The sequence below is a fragment of the Trachypithecus francoisi genome, unplaced genomic scaffold (assembly GCF_009764315.1).
Source record: "Trachypithecus francoisi isolate TF-2019V2 unplaced genomic scaffold, Tfra_2.0 Lachesis_group0, whole genome shotgun sequence".
Lineage (NCBI taxonomy): Eukaryota > Metazoa > Chordata > Mammalia > Primates > Cercopithecidae > Trachypithecus > Trachypithecus francoisi.
In genome coordinates this window covers 7,614,439-7,636,944 of record NW_022681453.1, presented here as the reverse complement: position 1 = coordinate 7,636,944, position 22,506 = coordinate 7,614,439, and the positions used below count along the sequence as shown (strand labels likewise).

The window sequence follows — 22,506 nt, the reverse complement described above, 5'->3', positions numbered from 1 at the left end:
AATGAAAAACAAAACAAACTAAAAACTCAATTAAAGAAACATGGAGAAAAATTCCACCCTGCCAACAGGGCTATTTGCTATCACATATTAAATTAAAAAATACTTATTGAATAAAAGACATAAAGTTAGATACTATAGCCACAGAAGATATTAAGGAAAGGTGGTCTTGGGGAAATTGCTCTCAAATAGCTTAAGATTTGATTAAGACTGGGAAGAAAGAGTTTGCAATTAAACGTTAAAATTTTTTTTTTAATGGAGAAGGAATTTAAAAGCAAATGTGATGGACTGCAAGAGAAATATATTCCCCTTTTAGTGGCTAGGAAACAGAAAGGAGGAGGTATTTTATTTATGGTTGTATCTAGGAGTAGTAGGAAAAAGACATTTTCAATTAAAAACCTCTTAACGTTAACAATGAAATTATGGATAGAAAAATTATTGTAATTGGAGTCATAGTATATATAAATTTTATGTACTGCTTTTAGGTACTCCTAGCATAAGTATTTCCTTGTATTTACATAATTTTTATAATTAATGTCCAGAAAAAGAGCTAAAGAAGGCAAGTAGGAGAGAAAGGAGACTCATATGGCACCAGGGACTTCTAATTAATGGGGAAAAATGTATTGAGAAATTATTGGAGGCCCTGTTAGGTGGTTATAATTATGAATATAAGAATATTTTTCTGAAAAGATATAGCAGTTTAAAGAGATTATAGCATATGAAAGATACACAGAGCAAGAAGACATCCAAAATGGTACTTTTCAATCCAAAGCAATCAATGATGACTATGATTCATACTTGAATCTTTCAAGTTTATAGTATCATTTAAGAAAAACTAACATGCTCAAGAAAGTGAGGTGCCTGCTGATGCTCTGGCAAAATGCTCTAAAAGCTGCTTTTCCCCTCAAAGACCCACCTAATAACCTACAAAGTCTATTTCTTTTTCAGGTTTAACTTTCAGGGATTCTGCTGAATGAAAGCCATGATCCACATGAACAAGGAGATTAATAAGAGGAAGGACATTTTGCCCAACATCACTTTGGGCTATCAGATCTTTCATACCTGTTTTACCATCTCCAAATCACTGGAGGCAGCTTTGCTATTTCTTACAGGGCAGGAAGAAAGCAGGCCCAATTTTAGGAATAGCACTGGAGCATTTTTGGGAGGAATTGTTGGAGCAGGTGGATCATCCTTATCAGTTGTTGCTTCAAGAATTCTAGGGTTATATTATTTGCCTCAGGTATCTCTGATTATTGTGCTGGTACTAACTTAAAAAAAACACAACACAAACCATACTTGTGGAAATTGCAGCAGATAGCAAGGTGCTCAGGTGAGGCTGAGTTAAGTTGCAGAGACAAAGAGGGATGGTGGTGATGCTGCTGTCCCTAATTACTATGTTCAGTCAGGCCTTAGCAAGTGTGAACTGATGTCTACTTAGAGGCAATTAAGATTTTTCTACATCCCTTGGCATGCTGCTTTAATTTTTGGCTCTAGATTGTGACTCAGTGATTTGTATGTTGACAGTTCGCTAGGCATAATACTCTATAGGACTGTGTTGGTTGGTCAATGGATGGTATAAGAAACCATCCATAAATATGTGTTGGTTGGTCAATGGATGGTATAAGAAACTCACTTTTTTTCTTGCCTATATTAATGCTTATTATTCATGACAGTTTTGATTCATGCACTAACATACCGAAATGGGCCTAGGAATTATGCAAGATGGCTAGAGTTTAGAGGATGCTAACTTTACAGGTTATTTTAAATTCTGAGACAATGACACATTTCAACATAAGAAGAGATTATTCTAGGAAAAACTGATTATTAAGGAAATATGAATACAGCTCTATCATTATTTCTAAGGATGGATCATTAAAGTATCAGTTGTCATGACTTATTAATGTGAATAAGCTTATTTATGTTGCTGAAGTAATGAGATAATTTGAAATAACTGTAAAAAGTAGCATTACCAGATTATTTCTTATAAAGCTTCAAATACAGATGTAGAGGGAACAGGAAAATACTGAGAAATAGAACCAAGGAGAGAGGTTGGGTGACCCAACTGACACCTTAGATGTGGGCTTCGTGCAGCTCAAACTGCTGCTGCTGTGAGCTCTGTCTTCCCAGGCACTAGCTGGAAACCTCTAGATAGATTTTCTCATTAAACGCTTGTAGTAAATATCCAACGAAGGTAAAAGAAATCTATGTGACGGACATTTTCACATTTGTTATCTCATTGAATATATTGAGCAATCTTAAAATGTAGATATCATTACCCTGATTTCACTTATAGGGAAACTGAAGTTCAGAAGGTTTAAGTAACTTCTCTAAGATTTTACAGTGATAAACTACGTATCCAGAATTAGATATCAGGTGTCTCTGCTTCTTAAATAAGATTATTTCCTACATAGGGCTTCCAGTGTTGCTGTTTCCATGGTTCCAAAGAAGAATGTAAACTTTAGCCAATAGAGTGAAAATAGGACATGGGGTAGAGGAAACAGGAAATAAGAATATTCTAGCACTCGTGAAGAAATTGACAATCTTGAGCGATGGAGTTACAATATGGGCAATCCTATTGAAGGTGGTGTGTTAATATTATCACATCAGATTGGAATGTTATGGGACAGGGAAAAATGTGTTGCATTGTGTCCTGAATTGGTGGGTTCTTGGTCTCGCTGACTTCAAGAATGAAGCCTCCTACCCTCACGGTGAGTGTTATAGTTCTTAAAGATGGTGTGTCCAGAGTCTGTTCCTTCAGATGTTCAGATGTATCTGCAGTTTCTTTCTTCTGGTGGGTTCCTGGTCTGGCTGACTTCAGGAGTGAAGCGGCAGACCTTCGCAGTAAGTGTTACAGCTCTTAAAGGCTGCGCATCTGTAGTTGTTTGTTCTTCCCAGTGTGTTCCTGGTCTCGCTGGCTTCAGGAACGAAGCTGCAGACTTTTGTGGTGTTACACCTCATAAAGGTGGCGTGAACCCAAAGAGCCAGCAGCAGCAAGATTTTTCATAACGAGCAAAAAAACCAAACCTTCCACAGTGTGGAAAGGGACCCCTGCGGGTTGTCACTGGTGGTTAGGGCAGCCTGCTTTTATTACCTTATCTGGCCCCACCCACATCCTGCTGATTGGTCCATTTTACAGACAGCTGATCGGTCCGTTTTGACAAGATGCTGATTGGTGCATTTACAATCCTCTAGATAGACATAAAAGTTCTCCAAGTCCTTACCAGATTAAGTAGACACAGAGCACTGGTTGGTGCGTTTACAAACCTTGAGCTAGACACAGACTGCTGCTTCGTGTATTTACAATTCTTTAGCTAGACATAAAGGTTCTCCAAGTCCCCACCAGATTAGCTAGATACAGAGTGCTGATTGGTGCATCCATGAACCCTGAGCTAGACACAGAGTGCTGATTGGTACATATATAATCCTCTGGCTAGACATAAAAGTTCTCCAAGTCCTCACTGGACTCAGGAGTCCAGGGGCTTTGCCTAGTGGATCCGATACTAGGGCTACGGTTGGACTGCCCACCAGTCCGGTCCAGCGCACCTGGACTCCTGGGCGGTTAATGGGACCAGGCACTGTGGAGCAGGGGACGGTGCCCATTGGGGAAGCTCTGGCCGCATGGGAGCCCACTGTTGGGGGACTCAGGCATGGCGGGCTGCAGGTCCCGAGCCCTGCCCCTTGGGGAGGCGGCTGAGGCCTGACCAGAATTTGAGTCTGGCAGGGGCAGGCCGGCAGTGCTGGGGAACCCTGCGCACCCTCTGCAGCTGCGGCCCGGGTACTAAGCCCCTCACTGCTCTGGACGGGCAGTGCCCCCCGGCCACTCCAAGTGTGAGGCCCGCTGAGTCCCCGCCAGCCGGAACTCGCACAGCCCGTGAGCACCGCTCGCAGCCCGGATTCCCACCTGTGCTTCTCCCTCCACACGTTCCTACAAACAGAGGGAGCCGGCTCCCTCCGGCCTCGGCCAGCCCAGAGAGGGGCTCCCACAGTTCGGTGGCTGGCTGAAGGGCTCCTCAAGTGCCACCAGTGTGGACGGAGAGGCCGAGAAGGTGCCGAGAGCGAGGGCTGCTAGCATGTTGTCACCTCTCAATATGTTGTTAACTGTAGGGTCAGTGAGGTTGAGGGTAAGCTACAGTGGAAATGTATATAAAATGGTGAGGAATTCATGATCACTTGACCTCTATTCTTTTTTTTTTTTTTTTTAGGCGGAGTCTCGCTCTGTCGCCGGGACTGGAGTGCAGTGGCCGGATCTCAGCTCACTGCAAGCTCCGCCTCCCGGGTTTACGCCATTCTTCTGCCTCAGCCTCCTGAGTAGCTGGGACTACAGGCTCCCGCCACCTCGCCCGGCTCGTTTTTGTATTTTTAGTAGAGATGGGGTTTCACCGTGTTAGCCAGGATGGACCTCTATTCTTAAGTTTCCACTATTGGAAAATAAATACAGAGATCACTGGCAAAATGAGAAACTAAGTACCTCTTCATTTATCTAGACAAGTGACTGTAAAATTAGGGCTTCTATCTCTGTTGGATGACAGGGCTTAGATGTGAGGCTGAAGTGGTGCTTTCTACCACCTTTCTCGAGTTAAGTCTTGGAATCTACATACTCATAAGTCCTGGCAGAGAAAAACAAGGAAAGAAAAGTGATAGGAAGGAGGGAAGGGAGGTGGAAGTGGTGGGGGAGAGAGAGAGAGAGAGAATAATTGGGCTTGCCAAATGGATTGTGGGTCAACTCACTCCATCATTCATGTGGATGAGAAGTAAAATCTGAGGAAGAGCCTGGGTGGCTTGATTCACTCCTGTCATCTGTGGGGTGCGTAGAGGAAAAAGCAAATGGCCTCCTTTTCCCTGCTGTGATCCCACTTGTGAAAAGTAGTGCATTGAATGTTGTATTAATAATCAGCTCCTCTGATTCCCTTGGGGCGTGGGGAAGTGGATTTGAAAGAGTCCATAGGGAGGCCCCAAGTGTTCCCTCCAACACTCCACACTCCCATCCACTGAGCAAGGAAAGGAACAGAAATCCTTTTGTCTAAGGAAAGATGTGAAAATAAAGGGAGAAGAACTGTTAAGTTCCCTCCCTCCCCAATAAAAATTTTGTGAAAATGTGTAATTTGGTATTTGGCTATTGCTTTCTAATAACTGCATGAATATTTTCAATTGTAGGTAGGCTATGCCTCTACTACTGTGTGATTCTTAGTGACAAATACCAGTTTCCATCTTATCTTCGTGTAATAGCCAGTGATAAGATCCAGTCGAAGGTCATGGTAAAACTTATCCAACACTTTCACTGGGTCTGGGTAGGTGCTATAGCAGCTGATGATGATTATGAAAAATACGGAGTAAAAACTTGTAAGGAAAATATGGAGAATGCCAACCTCTGTATTGCATTGTCTGAAATCATTCCCAAAGTCTATTCCAATGAGAAAATGCAAAAAGCTGTTGATGCTGTAAAGACCTCCACTGCCAAGATCATTGTGCTTTATGCATCTGATATTGACCTCAGTCCTTTTTTGCTGGAAATGGTTTACCATAACATAACTGACAGAACATGGATAGTGAGTGAAGCATGGATTACCTCAGCCCTCATTGCAAAGCCTGAATGTTTTCCATATTTTGGTGGAAGTATGGATTTGCAATACCAAGAGCTGATATACCAGGATTAAGGGAATTTCTTTATGATGTGCATACTAGCAAGGATCCACATGATGTCCTGACCATTGAATTCTGGCAAACGGCTTTTAACTGTACTTGGCCAAATGGTAGTGTTCCATACAATATTGACCATAGAGTGAATATGGTTGGTAAAGAAGACAGATTACATGCCATGTCTGATACATTCTTTACTGGAGAGGAGAAGTTGGAGGATCTTAAAAATACCTATCTGGATGTGGCTCAGCTAAGCATTACGAACAATGTCAAACAAGCTGTGTATTCTATGGCTTATGCTCTGGACCATTTAAGTAGATGTGAAGAAGGTCATGGGCCGTATACTCCAGGAAACATCTGTGCATATATACCTGACTTCGAGCCTTGGCAGGTAAGTCGTTGTTTGGTGTATGTCATGACACAACTTGACAATGATAAGAATTCATGTCATTAAAACTATTGATTTGCCTTTGTGCTTAGTAGACATAATCTTATCACATGGTCACATAAAATAATGACTTGCATATGTGGCCTAAGTGGGCATTTTAAAGTATCCATTTTTTAACAGTTATTATTAAGTTTGTTGTGAATGATAGAAAACCCCCCAAAATAGTGCCTTAGACATGATAGTTTTTTTTCCTTCACATAAATAAAGTTCAGAGATAGGCATTATAGGACTGAAAGAATGGCTTAGGGACCCACTCCCTATGGTGCTATTTCACCATCCACAATATGAGGGTTCACCTCATAATCTGAGATGACCACATAAGCTTCAAACATCATGTCCATATTCTAATCAGCAGGAAGGAAAAAGGGCAAATATGTGTGCACCCCTCCACTTAAGGATAATTTCTAGAAATTATATATAATTCTCCTTATATCCCATTAGCCAGCATTTTGTTATGGTCATATCCAACTGCAAAGGAAACCAGAAGATGTAGTACCCATGAAGTATAGGAGGGGCCACACAAGGGCATGAATGCCAGGAGATAAAGATTATTGGGGGCCATCTTGGAGACTGGTTCCCACATCTGTCTCTGGTCTGATCCCAGAAACTCATGTTGGGACATGGTAGCCTGAGTGGTATTCCCAGGTTGCCCACCTAATCAGAATACTCCTCTGCTTATATCCTTTAGTACCTCTCCTCTGAAGGATGAGCATCCCTGGTCTGGCACTTTCAGCCCTTTGTGATCTAGGCTGTGTCAGTATCTCTGATCCTATGACTCCTTCCATTACCACTTTACTCTCCTGCAACACTGAATTGCTTGCCATGCTCAACAGAGTCCACAGTGGCTGGAACCATTGTATCTTCATTTTTACTTTTATTTTCAAATTAATTGCACGTGCATCTAATTTTATGTCACCTTAGTTTCCTGTGAAAACTTTTCTTTCTTTCCTTGTTTTCCATGACCTTAATACTTTTGATAAGTACTGGTCAGCCAGGTTTAAAATGTTTCTCAACTTGAGTTTATCTAATTTATTTTTCTTATGACTAGAGTGACGTTATGAATTTTTGGCAAGAATTCTATAGAATTGATGTTGTATCATTTTCTATGCCTTATATCAGGAGGTGCATGATGTAATTATGTCTAATTACTGGTGATATTAACTTTGGTCACTTAATTACAGTGATGTCATCATGCTTTCTTGCCATGAAGTTATTGTGTTTTTCTTTGTAATGAATAATTATCTTGTGAAGTGATATTTTGAGGCTCTGAAGATGTTCTGTTTCTCATAACTTTTGACCACAAATTTTCACAGTCATTGATGGTTCTTCCTGCTTGAGATGATTATTGTGTTGTTTGAAAACTGATGGCTCTCTATTTCCCTTATTCTTTCCACATTTATTAGCTGGAATTCTACTCCTCCACCACTTATTTATATCAATATGGACTCATGGATATTTATTTCTATTCTACAAGTAATTCTAATTTATAACTATCATTATATACTTTGCTGCTCAAAACTGCCCAGGTTTGACCATTGGGAGCCCTTTGAGTTGGTTCCTGTCTCCTCTTGACACACTCTTGTAATTTCTGAGCACTTTCTTACTTTCTGGAACCCCAAGATGTTCCAAGCTCATCTTGTACTTTCTTGGTCCCAGCACTGTTGTCAACCATTTCTCCAAAGAGTACTGGGACTTTGCATTTACTGAAGAATGGAATTTAGAAACAAGATCTGGGTGGGAGGTGAATTCATTGGTACTGAGGAGGTTGCAATAAATACAAAATGAGAAATTAAGTTATATTTTAAATGCATGGAAGAGTTCCTTGATTTTGAAAGAAATTCTCCAGGTTCTTTCCTTGCAATTAAGAAAAATGTTTCTATGATAAGGAACTACCCTCTAATTTATTATTTAAACATTTCAATATTATAATTTCAATTGCTCAAAGAGCAACGATCATGTGTTAGGATTGCAGGGAAAAAGAGTGTTTAGGGAGGGCCAAGGAACTACATAGTGTCTAGGTTAGTGTTGGTAGATTAGTCTGTAACAGGTGCATTCTGTTTGATACAGTCTCCATATGATGTCAGTAAGTCAAAACCATGAAAAGCAAGTCCTCACAGTGGAGAGGGTTAACGTGACCATTTGTATTTTTAGTAGAGATGGGGTTTCACCATCTTGGCCAGGCTGGTCTCGAACTTCTGACCTCATGATCCAACCGCCTTGGCCTCCCAAAGTGCTGGGATTAGGGGCATGAGCCACTGTGCCCAGCTGGTTATTTCTTTACTTACAAGTACTTTGAAGTTCATAGTTTTCTCAGGCTCTTTGTGATGTTGGTCATGGGCCATGTGTGGCTTTATTTATTTATTTATTCTCCTCACTTAAAAAAATATGTATGGTGTTTTTGGAGAATATGTGGACAGAACCACAGTTTAACAGCTACTATTACCCCGGGGCACCCAGAGGTCTTCCCCTTCCCTTCTGACAGTAGTTCTAGAGGGACTTCATTTCTTCCTCCCTGTTTTCTTCTTTTTATTCGTTCTCCAGGACAAAAAATAGGATAGAAAATTTACAAGTTCATAATATAATTTGAAGTAGGAAACATTGGTTACCAGTATGATATATGTATGGAGGCACATACATGTTAATACACTTCAGTATATCCTTCAAAACATCCTGTGTTGGTATATTATATGAGAAAAAAAGAGTTTCATAAGCTTTACTCTTTAAAAAATAATTTCCCAAAATTATCTTGGAAGGTAGTAGAAGTAGGGTTTCAATATTAGAGGAACTGTTTTTAAATGTAAAATGCTTACCCCAGATAAAAATAATGAAATTACTTTTCATTATTATTGCTATTTATTTATTTATTTTATTGATAATGATTATGATCATTTTTCTTCCTCTTCTTCCTATAGCAACAAGAGAGCTGTTGATTGCAAGACTACAGGAGGTCTGAACATTTTATAAGGGAAGGGGTTGGTGAGCTAGAGACTGAGGTACACAACGTAAAGACAACTTCTAGAGAAGTGTTGGGGAAAGTTAAAGGAAAACCCTATTACTTCCCAGAGGTTAGGAAGAAACCCCATCACTTACCAGAAGTGAAACTTTTTACCTTCAATGAAATATTAGTTCAGGAAAGCAGAACTATAGAGCTTTTATTTGATTGTATTTTATTTATTTATTTATTTATTTTTCATCCAGTGCATTTTATTATTATTATTATTATACTTTAAGTTCTAGGGTACATATGCATAACATGCAGGTTTGTTACATATGTATACTTGTGCCATGTTGGTGTGCTGCACCCTTCAACTCGTCAGCACCCATCAACTCGTCATTTACATCAGGTATAACTCCCAATGCAATCCCTCCCCCGTCCCCTCTGTATTTTATTTTTTTGAGATGAAGTCTCACTCTGTTGCCCAGGCTGGAGTGCAGTAGCGCCATCCTGGTTCATGGAACCTTCACCTCCCAGGTTCAAGCAATCCTCCTACCTCAGCCTCCTGAGTAGCTGGGATTACAGGTGTGCCACCACGCCAGGCTTTGTATTTTTAGTAGAGGGTTTCTACTAAACAGGGTTTCGCCATGTTTCCCAGGCTGATCTCGAATTCCTGGCATCAAATGATCTGTCCGCTGTAGCCTCCCAAAGTGCTGGGATTACAGGTGTGAGCCACTGTGCCTGGCCCAGTACTATAGAGCTTTGGATAATCCAGTTCCATGTTTACTTTGGGATGACATGTAGAGTTACAGTCAATTGATAGGGTAGTGAAAAAGAATTGGCAATTTCATCTTCCATGTGAATCTCAGAATGGAAGAACCAGGAAAAGTCAGAGAGATGAAAGTGATATCAGCATAGCCAGAGAATGCTTTTTGTTTGCTGACACAGGACTTTCTTTTGGAGGAAAGGGCGTCTTTTTTCATCTTGTTTATTTTTCATATATCTTCCCTCTTGAGCTCAGATCAGAGATCCCCAGTCTTCCAAATCATGCTGGGAAAGCATCTAAAAATAGTGAAGAAAACCCCTCAAGATTTCTGAGTTGGTATGCTGTACCAGACACCTGTGAGATCTTTGTCTGTCAGATTATTCCTCTCTGCTTTCTGTGTGTAGCAATAAACATCTACTGACTTATGTACACTCACAGAAGAATACAGACATGCACACATACTCAGTAGTTTATTGGTCTATCTTTAAGCAGCACTTGAATATATTTTGGCTAGATGTAAAAACAGCCACTTGTCAGTGTTTACCACTGCAGTGACCAGAGCTCTCTGCAGCATTTTATGCCTTTGATCTAGAACTTGCTCTGCCCAATACAGTGGTACCTAACCACAGATAGCTTTTTTTTTTTTTTTGAGACAGAGTCTCGCACTGTGGCCAGGCTGGAGTGCAGTGGCACAATCTTGGCTCACTGCCCCCCTGCCTCCTGGGTTCAAGCGATTCCCCTGCCTGTCTTCCGAGTAGCTGGGACTACAGGCGTGCACCACCACGCTCAGCTAATTTTTGTATTTTTAGTAGAGACAGGGTTTCACCATGTTAGCCAGATGGTCTTGATCTCTTAACCTCGTGATCTGCCCCCCCTCAGCCTCCCAAAGTGCTGGGATTACAGGCGTGAGCCACCACGCCCGGCCACAGATAGCTTTACAATGCAAATTATTTAAAATAAAATAAAAGGAAAATTCAGCTCTTAGTCACATTAACTACATTTCAAGTGTTCAATATCCAAATGTAGCTAGGGGCTACCATACAGAACAACAGAGATATGTAACACTTTTGTCACTGCAGAAAGGACAGAGCTGCCCTAAGTCTAGGCTATAAGCCATCTTATGTGGCCCAGCGCTCTCTCTGAATGGTGAGCTACTTGGTGAATGGGCTTGAGATTTCACTTTTGTATTCCTTTTGGTTAGGTATATAGTAGGTCCCCAATATATTGTTTTACATGCAAAGGAAGATGTTATTCTTTGCATATACATGGTTCAAAGAATGCTTGCTCTACTGAAAATTGACAGAAAAATAGTAAAATCTAATAATAGGTTTTTCTTTTAATAATCTTCATTAGGGTATAGTAATTTATTTTTCTTATCTTCTATACTAAAATTGGGATTAGGTTTGTATAATGAAATTACTTCAAATGTAATTCAATACAAATATACTAAGCATCTGTTGTAAATCCAACTCTGGGTTAAACATTGCAAAAATAAGGTAATTGCCCCTAATTAACTGAGTAAATATTTGTTGAGAACAGTAGCATATGTGCATAGGAACTGAGGATATGTCAGTGTGCAAAACAGAAGAAATCCCAGCCTAATGGGATTAACATTTCAGTGGAAGGAAGTAGGCAACAAACAAGACAAATACAGACATTATACTGTATCTTAAAGGATGTTAATGTCAGGGAGAAACAAATAGCAGGACTGAGATAGGGAGTGCTGGGGGGAGTGTTGCACTGAAATTTCATATAATGTGGTCAGGGAAAGCCTCACTAGAGTGACATTTGAACAGAAATTCAAATGAAAGTGTGTTCATGCGTTACCTAGGGGAAGAATATTTCCAGCAGAGGGAACAGCATCTTCTAAACTCTGAGGCATGTGTGCTTGGCACTTTGGAGGAACAGTAAAGAAGTCAGTGTGGCTGGAAAGAGTGAAAGAGACGGAGAGCAGGAAAGGAGGTGAGAGAGGTTAGAGAGGGACAGATCATGCAGGGCACTGTTGGCTTTTGAAAGACTTTGGCTTTTACACTGAGTGAGAGGGGAAACCATGAAAATCTTGACAGAGGAGGGCCATGATCGGACTCAGGTATCATTGTCTGCCATGTTGCAAATCGGTGGAAGGAGTAGGGTATGGGGGCAAGAACAGAACTAAGGAGACAGTTAAAAGACCATAAAATCATCCAAAATAATGAAGGTAGCCTGGCCCAGGATAGAAGTGATGGAGGTGGCAAAAAGTCATTAGATTCTGGACATCTCATGGATACCTTATAGGTAGAAGACATCAAATTTGCTGACCGATTGGACCTGGAAGTGTTTTTTTTTAAACATCAGACAATTAGAGAACAATACAAAGAATGATTTAAGTCATAATGGTAAACTGAGTCTGGTAGTTGGTGAGAAGGTGGACTTGAGCAGAAGAGAGAGTCCATACAGGCAAGTAATAGAATATAAGGTTGGAGATGATGGATAGGAATGGTGGTGTTGATGACAGAAATGAGGAATAGGGTTTATGGGATAGTTTTGGACATGTTGAATTTGAGGTGATGGTGGAATCTTAATGTAGGAACATATTGGAAATTTAGAATATGGAACTAGATAGAGGTCAGGTGGGAACAGTTGGTCTTAGAGATCAAGAATTGGGAGTTCTTCTACAGAGATACTGGTTGACGACAATAGAATGAAGGAACTGCTTTACAGTAAGAGAGAAAACAAGGACCACAACCAGGACCCAAGGGAACCCAAGGGAGCTTGCATTTCAAGGAGGGGTTGATCAAAAGTGTCAAGTATTGAAGAAGGCTGAAGGAAAATGTGGCTAGAGGAGAATCTCTCAGACATGGCGAGAAGAGTTTTAGTGAGGTGAGTGGGTTGGCAGATAGATCACAGAGGTTGAGAAGGGAAGGAATACTGATAAATGGAACAAAAAGGTATCAGCTTATTGTTAATGAAATAATAATAATAATATAATAATGGAATATTGAGAGCTATTTCCAGAAGACTGGATCGGGGTGAGGAATTCTAATTCATTCTGTGGTGATTTTATTGTTCATCTTTCAGAATTTGAGAATGCCTTGCTATCACTCTTTACTGTAATAGGTACTCCTCAAAGTGCATTTAAAATATGATTTTACAGATATATGTGTATAAAACATATAAGAAGCTTGTCTACTGTGTATACACACTTCTGTAATGTTACGTACCATAACCTAGCTCAGAGATTTCTAGTATTTTCTATATTATCTAATTCAGATTTACCTGGAAAACTCAACATATGAAAATTCTGATTTCTAAAATAAATATAAATGTAATCATGCATCTTCCAAAATGATTCTTTGCTTAATGGAAAAGCATTTTATTTCTTAAACAGGAAACTCCCTAATGGATTAAGAAACAAACTATTTAAAAACCTGCATTTATTCTGGGTTTCAAGGTGCACATCCATGTAGAATGTTAAAGGAGGCCTGTGTTTACTATTGGGATTTTGAAATTCATTTAGCAAGAAAATATTTCGATGCTATGCCTTGTCTACTTTTCCTTTTGCCCTCCTTCTTCACAAGCAGGAATAGACCTGTCAAATGGTCTCATCCCCAGAGTCCTGTAGGCATGGAGCCTGGTCTGGATCCCCAAGGTTAGAAAGAAGTAGGCTTAGGATTAGCTTTGCATTTCTAGAATCAACAATGAGACTCTCCTTTAGCAAAATTCCTCTCTAGGTTCTCCATGTTGTTATTTTCTTTTTTTCTTTTTCTTTTTTTTTTTTTTGAGATGGACTCTCGCTCTGTCGCCCGGGCTGGAGTGCAGTGGATCTCAGCTCATTGCAAGCTCCGCCTCCCGGGTTCACGCCATTCTCCTGCCTCAGCCTCCCGAGTAGCTGGGACTACAGGTGCCCACCACCTCGCCCGGCTAGTTTTTTGTATTTTTTAGTAGAGACGGGGTTTCACCATATTAGTCAGGATAGTCTCGATCTCCTGACCTCGTGATCCGCCCGTCTCGGCCTCCCAAAGTGCTGGGATTCATGTTGTTATTTTCTTTGTTCATTATCTTCACTCAGGTATCCTGGGTTTCCTGGAAATCACAAAGTTTCCATGGAAATTCAAATGGGCTCTTTCTCAGCCTCCTGAGTACTAGAGACAAAGGGCTTTGTTAATCTGTCATATTTGTCTTTGCTAGCTTCCCCATTCAGTGTGTACTGATGCATGTGCTCCTGGGACTCCGAAGGGGATTCGTCAGGGGGAAACAATATGCTGCTTTGACTCCATCCCATGTGCTGATGGACTTGTGTCACAGAAACCAGGTAGAGATGGTAATTTCTTCATTGATATGAGGATGCTATTAGATCAAACATGTTTTTGCAAAGAAGGCCGCAGGAGCTTTCTTTATAAATAGGTATGAACAACTTATAACAAAAATAATTAAAATCCTTCAAATTATTGGATTTTTTGTGCACTGTGAAAAAAACATAGTATTGTGTTTCAGTTCTAAAGCCGCTACAGTTGGGAAAATACCTACAACCTTGAAGTTAATAGAGGAAAATGCAAAATAAAATATATGAAATGTGAAATATGAGTAGGATTCATAAAATATTTTAAATTATTTGTTTCTGAAAAAATTAAATGCTAGTTATATTCATAATCAGAAGACAGGGGACTTATATAGTACTATGTTTTATTGAATTAGCTCTAATTTGGAGTTATAAGATCTAAAATTTCATCCCTAAAGGCAATTGGCTTAAGGTCATAAGTACTCAAAATTTGTAGGACACATGATTTCTGTAACCAGTGCTCTATGAATTCTTCACTATGGCCTGCCAAATTGCTGCTTTTTATGACCAGAATTTTAATTGGGCTTAGTGTGCTTGGTCTTGTGAAGCATGTTGGAGCAGGTTTATTTTTATCTCTACCTTCTGTTAAAGATAACACAAAGTGTACTTGTCTTTTGTCAAATGGCCCTCAATAGCAATTCTTTATAAATGAATTTTGAGGGCCAGGCACGGTGGCTCACGTCTGTAATCCCAGCACTTTGGGAGGCCGAGGCAGGTGGATCACGAAGTCAGGAGATCGAGATCATCCTAGCTAACACAGTGAAACCCCATCTCTACTAAAAATATGTAAAATTAGCTGGGTGTGGTGGTGGGCGCCTGTAGTTCCAGCTACTCAGGAGGCTGAGGCAGGAGAATGGTGTGAACCTGGGAGGCGGAGCTTGCAGTAAGCTGAGATGGTGCCACTGCACTCCCGCCTGGGCGACAGAGTGAGACTCTATCTCGGGGGGGGAAAAAAAACAAAGAAGTAACATTTTCCCAAAATGGAAAACAAGAACTATGTAACCTGAACAACTCCTTGGACCCCACACAGCCCAGTCTCTGTGTAGAGTTACATCCAGGGAAGTCCAATACAGCAATGAAGAGTGATTAAACAGGAATTACAATCTTTCCTGCATCTTTCAAAGACATTAAAGAGATCAATTTCACAGTCCACTATAAACTCATATCAAATAGTCTTACATTCTGACATTCTCCCTATAGCTTCCACCCAGCTAAATGCTCCAGATCTTCTCAATGTCAAGCACCATGTAGGTTCTTCTCCTTCTTCCTCTTCCCTATCTTCTTCTCCTTCCCCTTCCCCATCTTCTTCTCTTTCTCCTTTTCTCCTTCTCCTGCCCCTCCCCTTCCCCCTCCTCCTCTCCTCCTCCTCTTCTTCTCTTCTTCCTCATTTTCTTCTTCTTCCTCCTCCTCTTCCTCCCCCTCCCTCTCCACTGCTGCTGCTTCTTCTTTTCTTTCTTTGTCTCTCTCTCTCTCCCTCTCTCTCTCTTTTTGAGTTGAAGTCTTGCACTCTCACCCAGGCTGGAGTTTAGTGGCATTATCTTGGCTCACTGCAACCTCAGCCTCCTGGGCTCAAGTAATCCTCCCATCTCAGCCTCCCAAGTAATTGGGACTACAGGCGTGCACTGTCACGCCCAACTGATATTTTGCATTATTTGGCAGAGACAAGGTTTTGCCATGTTGCCCAGGCTGGTCTTGAACTCCTGGGCTCAAGTGATCCACTCACCTCAGCCTCCCAAAGTGCTGGGATTACAGGCCTGGGCCACTGTGCCCAGCCTTGTTTTTCTTCTTATCCTCAATTACTCTACCTATTCCTTCAAATCTGCATCTGGAGGGTGAAGAGGGGAAAAGCTCTGAGTAAGCAAAGACAAAATTCTCTTTCATAAGGGTGATATTGAATGAAAGACAGAAAACATTTGTATTTTAATCAACCTTATTCCTGTCACAATTCTCTCGATTGTTTTGCCTCAGTAGCTTTAATTTTTTTACATTTTTTTCATTTGTGGATTGTTCTTGGGTTTATGAGGATACACACCACTCTTCTCAGTTAGCTAACTGGAGTAGTAAGAAGAAGCTTGTTACTGGAAAAGGCCAATGCAGGAAAGGCTGAAACTGAGAAGGGAGACTGACTTTCCAAAACTGAAAATAATTCTCAATCTGTAATGTTATCTGTACACTCTAAGGCCACTTTATCACTATTTCTTTTGAGATACTATATATATTCTACATAAAGAGATTTTCAACAAGTCCCCACTCTAGAACTATGAAGACTCTGGGATATTCACAGTGGAAGGGAACAATTGGATTTCTTTGCAGTCAATTCTCTTTTCTTCATTCAATAGGTCAAAGGGAGTGTGAACGATGTGATGAAGACTATTGGTCAAATGCACAAAAGAGCAAGTGTGTGCTGAAACAAGTGGAATACCTTGCTTATGATGAGGCCTTGGGATTGACGTTTGTCATTCTTTCTGTCTTTGGGGCATCTGTGGTCTTGGCAATCACAACTGTGTATGTGATACACAGGCACACTCCCCTGGTGAACGCCAATGACCAGCAGCTGAGTTTTCTCATTCAGTTTTCTCTGATCATCATGCTGCTGTCGTCCATGCTTTTCATTGGCAAGCCACACAATTGGTCCTGCACAGCCCGCCAGGTCACTCTGGCACTGGGCTTTTCTCTTTGCCTGTCTTGCATTCTTGGAAAGACTATTTCACTGTTTTTAGCCTACAGAATGTCCAAATCCAAAACTCGACTTACATACATGCACCCGCTTTATCGGATAATCACTGTGCTAATCTGTTTTATTTGAGATTGACATATGTACAGCCTACTTGGTATTGGAACCTCCCAGGGTATACAAGAACATGGAACCTCAAAATGCAAAGATCATTCTGGGATGCAATGAAAGTTCCATAGAGTTTTTGTGCTCGACGTTTGGGATTGATGTCTTCCTAGCCTCACTATGCTTTCTTACAACTTGTGTGACTTGCCAGTTGCCAGATAATTACTATGAAGGAAAATGCGTCACCTTTGGGATGCTCGTCTCTTTTTCATCGTCTGGTTCTCTTTTGTCCCAGCTTATTTGAGCACCAAAGGCAAGTTCAAAGTGGCTGTGTAAATATTTGCAATCTTGGCATTCAGCTATGGTTTGTTGGATTGTATATTTACTTCTAAGTGCTTCATTGTTTTGCTGAGGCCACAGAGGAACACCGATGAAATTGTTGGTGGAAGAGTCTCTGCCACAGATAAGAGCATCCAACTGACTTCAGCTTCTGTGAGCAGTGAGCTTAACAATACCACAGTGTCAATTGTTCTGGATGACTAGAGTTGTGATTTACATGTGTCCTTCGAAGCTGCAACGATGATGTGGTTCAACATTCCCTTTCAGGTTGCTCCTATAGCAGCTGCCTAATACTCTTGGGTAACATTGAGGATTTGGGTTTTGGTGGTATAGTCTTAGCATGGTATATCAAATCTCGTACTATAAGATACCATTTAGCATGAACCGGAATACCTTTTACTATTGAAATTAAAACCTGTTTCATTCAAACATTTTGAAATACTTTTGTATAAGGACTATGCAGTAGAGGATACAGTAGGAGCCAGTTATCTAAAATGATAGGTAAGGCTGCATGCAGTGGCTCATGCCTGTAATCCTACCACTTTGGGACACCGAGGTGGGTGGATCACTTGAGGTCAGGAGGTCGATGCCAGCCTGGACAACATGGTGAAACCCCATCTCTACTAAAAATACAAAAAGTAGCCAGGAGTGGTGGTGCATGCCTGTAGTCCCAGTTACTCAGGAGGCTGAGGTGAGAGGATCGCTTAAACCTGGGTGGCGGAGCTTGCAGTGAGCCAAGATCCAGCCACTGCACTCCAGCCCGGGCGACAGAGTGAGACTCCGTCTCAAAAAAAAAAAAACAACAAAAAAACAAAAAAAAAACCTGGGCGGCGGAAGTTGCAGTTAGCTGAGATCGTACCACTGCATTCCAGTCTGGATGACAGAGAGAGACACCAACTCAATTAAAAAAATATATATAGGTAAACAAATTTAGTTCTTGAATGTAGTTGTTCTTACATCATGGATGTCTGATTTAGAAATTTACCTAAAACAAAATCACTTAATGGGGAACAAGAGAGACATTTTGTTCTACATTCTGTTAATGTATCTCTGAAATACACAGCTTTTCTCTGATTGAGGTGAGAATTACAACTCATGGAGCAGGGGGTTTGGAAGAGAATTTATTGTGACATACAGAGAATATTGAAGGAATTGCGATGTCAACAAAACTCAGTTTTTTTCTTGAACATGTATAGAAGTAGACAAGTTTCTCCCAGAGAGAAGGCAAGTCTACAAATCTATCTGCTACAGATTTTCCTGGGGGAGAATATGTGGTAAAGTACCTGAGTTTTAAAACATCCTTCTGCTTGGAAAAAAAAAAAAAAAGGGAATTAAGAGTTGGCAAAGCAATTATTAAGTACATTATATAGTGAAGACATGAATAGCAAAAAAGCCGATGTTTACCTAGAGCAGGTATTAGAATGCAAGATTTTTTAGGATAAATTGAGTGATTGATAGATACTGCCCTCTGATTATGTACAGTTACCTGGAATTTGATTTCCATGTTAAAATGTTATAAAATATTTTCAATCTTTTTCTAGATATGAAACTTTGAAAATGACTATATACATTTATGTGTATATGAATATGTGTGGAAAAACAGAAGAATTTGTAGAAATGCTGGTAAGTAAAAAATGCTTGTGTATATTTAACTCTAGAAGTTGACAGGAGCAGAAAGAACTCTCTCTTCAAGATAACTTGATGTTTGTGAATTTCAGTTAAGCAAGCTGGGCAGAGATTCATGGAGGCTCATGGGAGCAGAAAGTGAAAGTGTGATGACTAGTTTAACAGGATAAGTCTGTTGGGAACTTATTTACTGATTTTTTTTTTTTTTTTTTTAAGAAGGATCATTCTAGACCAGACAAAGGGAATGAGCTTCCTGTAATTTAAATAGTAAGTTTACCTCAAGGTTCAGCAAAGCTCAGAATGACCCCTTTATTGGAGAGCCAGTGGTATTCCCAGGACTTTCTGGGCAAACATCTGTTCACACATCCATCTCCCAACACTTTTACAGCCCTTAGAATTGTTAGAGGAGAGCCTATATCACAGCGTGAGGAATGGGGAAACGACTTTCTTTGGCCCTTCATTTGACTCAGGGAGGAACACTGGAAAAGAATGCTTTGTCAAAATGTGGAGCAATAGGAAAACGATAATCCGTGAGTTAATTTCTTATTCAGGTATACATTCAGCTTGAGTATTCTCAATGATTTACCTTGAGATTATAAACAAAAGCTAAAAGATGGCTCATGTCTAGTGACTTGGTTTACTTTTGTCTTCAAAATATTTTAATATCAGGGTAATCATCTTCTTTTTTTTTTTTTTTTTGAGACGGAGTCTGGCTGTGTCGCCCAGGCTGGAGTGCAGTGGCGCGATCTCGGCTCACTGCAAGCTCCGCCTCCCGGGTTCATGCCATTCTCCCGCCTCAGCCTCAGAGTAGCTGGGACTACAGGCGCCCGCCACCACGCCCGGCTAATTTTTTGTATTTTTAGTAGAGACGGGGTTTCACCATGTTAGCCAAGATGGTCTTGATCTCCTGACCTCGTGATCCGCCCGCCTCGGCCTCCCAAATCCCAAAGTGCTGGGATTACAGGCTTGAGCCACTGCGCCCGGCCGGTAATCCTCTTCTTTTCTGAGTTGTTGATTATCGAACATACGGTCTCTAAAAAGATAATTCCAGAAGTCCATTTGGGTAGTATCAAAGACTCAATTATCTCCTTTCATTTAGCATGGCTTAGTAATACTGTCTTGGCAAACGTGTGTTCTTTGCATTATTATTATTATTTTTGATCAGCAATACGTTTGGGAAATTAGAGAAAATAAACGTCATTAAAAACAAAATATCAACTGAACTTGCATGTTTAACATTAATATTTATACAACTTTACAATTTTAAGATACAATTTTCATCTAAAAGAGTCTGAAGTTATCACTTGTCTATTTGGTATACGTGTATCGTTATAGAAACTGGCTTATGGCAGTTAAAATGAATAATATATGATTGTCAAAGGATGATGGTCTAATTTGTAGTATTGTTTTATTCTTTGTAATTAATTACTCAACTGTTAAAATATTTCCCACAAATGGAAAAAATATTTTCTCTTTGGATAAATGCATCATGTAAAAGTCATTACTTGTGAAGAAACAACGACTGAAATCTCTATCAGCACATTTTGTTTTGTAAGACAATCTCATTTAGAAGTCCCTGCTGTGGAAGAACACTTGCTGGTAACTACATACTGGGCCTTGGGGAGCAGCTCAGAATTAGTTTCAGGTGTTGCATCAAAATTATGTAGTTGCTGGCTTGGGGAGTAGTAGAAAGATTAATTACTTGAAAAAAAAAAGGATACTTGGCCGGGCGCGGTGGCTCAAGCCTGTAATCCCAGCACTTTGGGAGGCCGAGACGGGCGGATCACGAGGTCAGGAGATCGAGACCATCCTGGCTAACACTGTGAAACCCCGTCTCTACTAAAAAAAAAATACAAAAAATTAGCCGGGCGAGATGGCGGGCGCCTGTAGTCCCAGCTACTCGGGAGGCTGAGGCGAGAGAATGGCGTAAACCCGGGAGGCAGAGCTTGCAATGAGCTGAGATCCGGCCACTGCACTCCAGCCTGGGCGACAGAGCGAGACTCCGTCTCAAAAAAAAAAAAAAAAAAGGATACTTTACTCAGGGCTGACATACACACATGCAGGATTGAGCTCTTTTGGTAAATGAGATGTTTATCAGGGCTGCTCAAACCCACCCCATGAGGTTAATTTTTTGCATTAAGGCAAAGATAATTCCTGATAGAAAGTGAATATACTTTTTTTTTTTTTTTTTTTTTTTTTGAGACGGAGTCTCGCTCTGTCTCCCAGGCAGGAGTGTGGTGGCCGGATCTCGGCTCACTGCAAGCTCCGCCTCCCGAGTTCACGCCATTCTCCTGCCTCAGCCTCACGAGTAGCTGGGACTACAGGTGCCGGCCACCTCGCCTGGCTAGTTTTTTGTATTTTTTAGTAGAGACGGGGTTTCACCGTGTTAGCCAGGATGAGTCTCGATCTCCTGACCTCGTGATCCGCCCGTCTCGGCCTCCCAAAGTGCTGGGATTACAGGCTTGAGCCAATGCGCCCGGCCGTGAATATACTTTCAAAAAGGATAAGATATTCCCACTGCCAGGTTAATTTCCTTAAAACTCCACTCTGATCTCATCTCTTCCCTGCTCATCACCTCCCAGTGGTTTTCCACTATCTACAGCATGAGTTTAGCTCTCATAGTCTGACATTCAAGACTCTCAAAATTCTTTTCCATTTTCTGTGCTCAACAGTTGTCACCTGTCACTTTCCTGCCGGTATCCTTTTAACATAATTCAGCTGCACTCCTGCAATTTCTGGAACTCACCTCTCATTTTTTAGATTTCACACTAGTCACATGGTTCCCTTTTTCTCCGAATGCTCTGATAGCACTTCATCCCTTCCTGCCTCTCTCCCTCCCTCCTTCGTTTCCCTTTCTGCTTTCTCTCTTCCCTCCTTAAGGGCTTGATGTACACCGGACTCAAAGTTAGACATAGAAGATACACAAAGATGAGACATTGTTCCCCATCTCCAGGTGCTTGCCATCTTTTGGGGTAATAGGTAATAAACCAACAATTATGCTATGATATGATAAAGCTGTGATTGTGGTAGCATAGAGGAAGGGCAGGGCGAGTTAAGGTCAAGGAAGCCTTCCTGGGCGAGGAGTCACTTGAACAAACTCCAGAAGGACAAGAAGGAACTAGCCATATGAAAGGAAGACTGACTAATGTTTGCACTCTACGTAGCCTAGTACTTGGAGCATGGTAAGTGTCAGCTTCCTGTCCTTTTTTGTTTGTTTGTTTTGGGATTTTTTTTTGGCTTGTTTTTTGTTTCCCCCTTCCTTTTTTAAAAAATGAAGCATTCTAGCACTTTGGGAGGCCGAGGCGGGTGGATCACGAGGTCAGGACATGGACGCCATCCTGGCTAACACGGTGAAATCCCGTCTCTACTAAAAAATACAAAATATTAGCTGGGCGTGGTGGTGGGCGCCTGTGGTCCCAGCTACTCGGGAGACTGAGGCAGGAGAATGGCGTCAACCCGGGAGGCGGAGCTTGCAGTGAGCTGAGATGGAGCTACTGCACTCCAGCCTGGGCGACAGAATGAGATTCCATTTCCAAAAAAAAAAAAAAAAAAATGAAGCATTGTAGGACTTTATCTGTGACTCTGTCATGTCACTGACCATTTTCTGCCTCATACTAGGGTTATCTACTTTCTTGTCCTGGGTCTACCTCTACATTATAAA

At 41.0% G+C, this 22,506-nt stretch overlaps 1 protein-coding gene across 1 annotated transcript in view; it reads left to right on the top strand.

Annotated features, from left to right (window-relative positions):
- LOC117084544 (vomeronasal type-2 receptor 1-like) overlaps positions 1-17,423 on the top strand; it is a 45,041-nt gene extending 27,618 nt beyond the window's left edge. Inside the window, 8 exon segments of the mRNA XM_033213284.1 lie at positions 946-1,237; positions 5,152-5,169; positions 5,172-5,610; positions 5,613-6,025; positions 13,951-14,074; positions 16,441-16,891; positions 16,893-17,142; positions 17,145-17,423. Coding sequence (XP_033069175.1) covers positions 946-1,237; positions 5,152-5,169; positions 5,172-5,610; positions 5,613-6,025; positions 13,951-14,074; positions 16,441-16,891; positions 16,893-17,142; positions 17,145-17,423 — 2,266 coding nt within the window.
- The last annotated feature ends 5,083 nt before the right edge of the window (positions 17,424-22,506 follow it).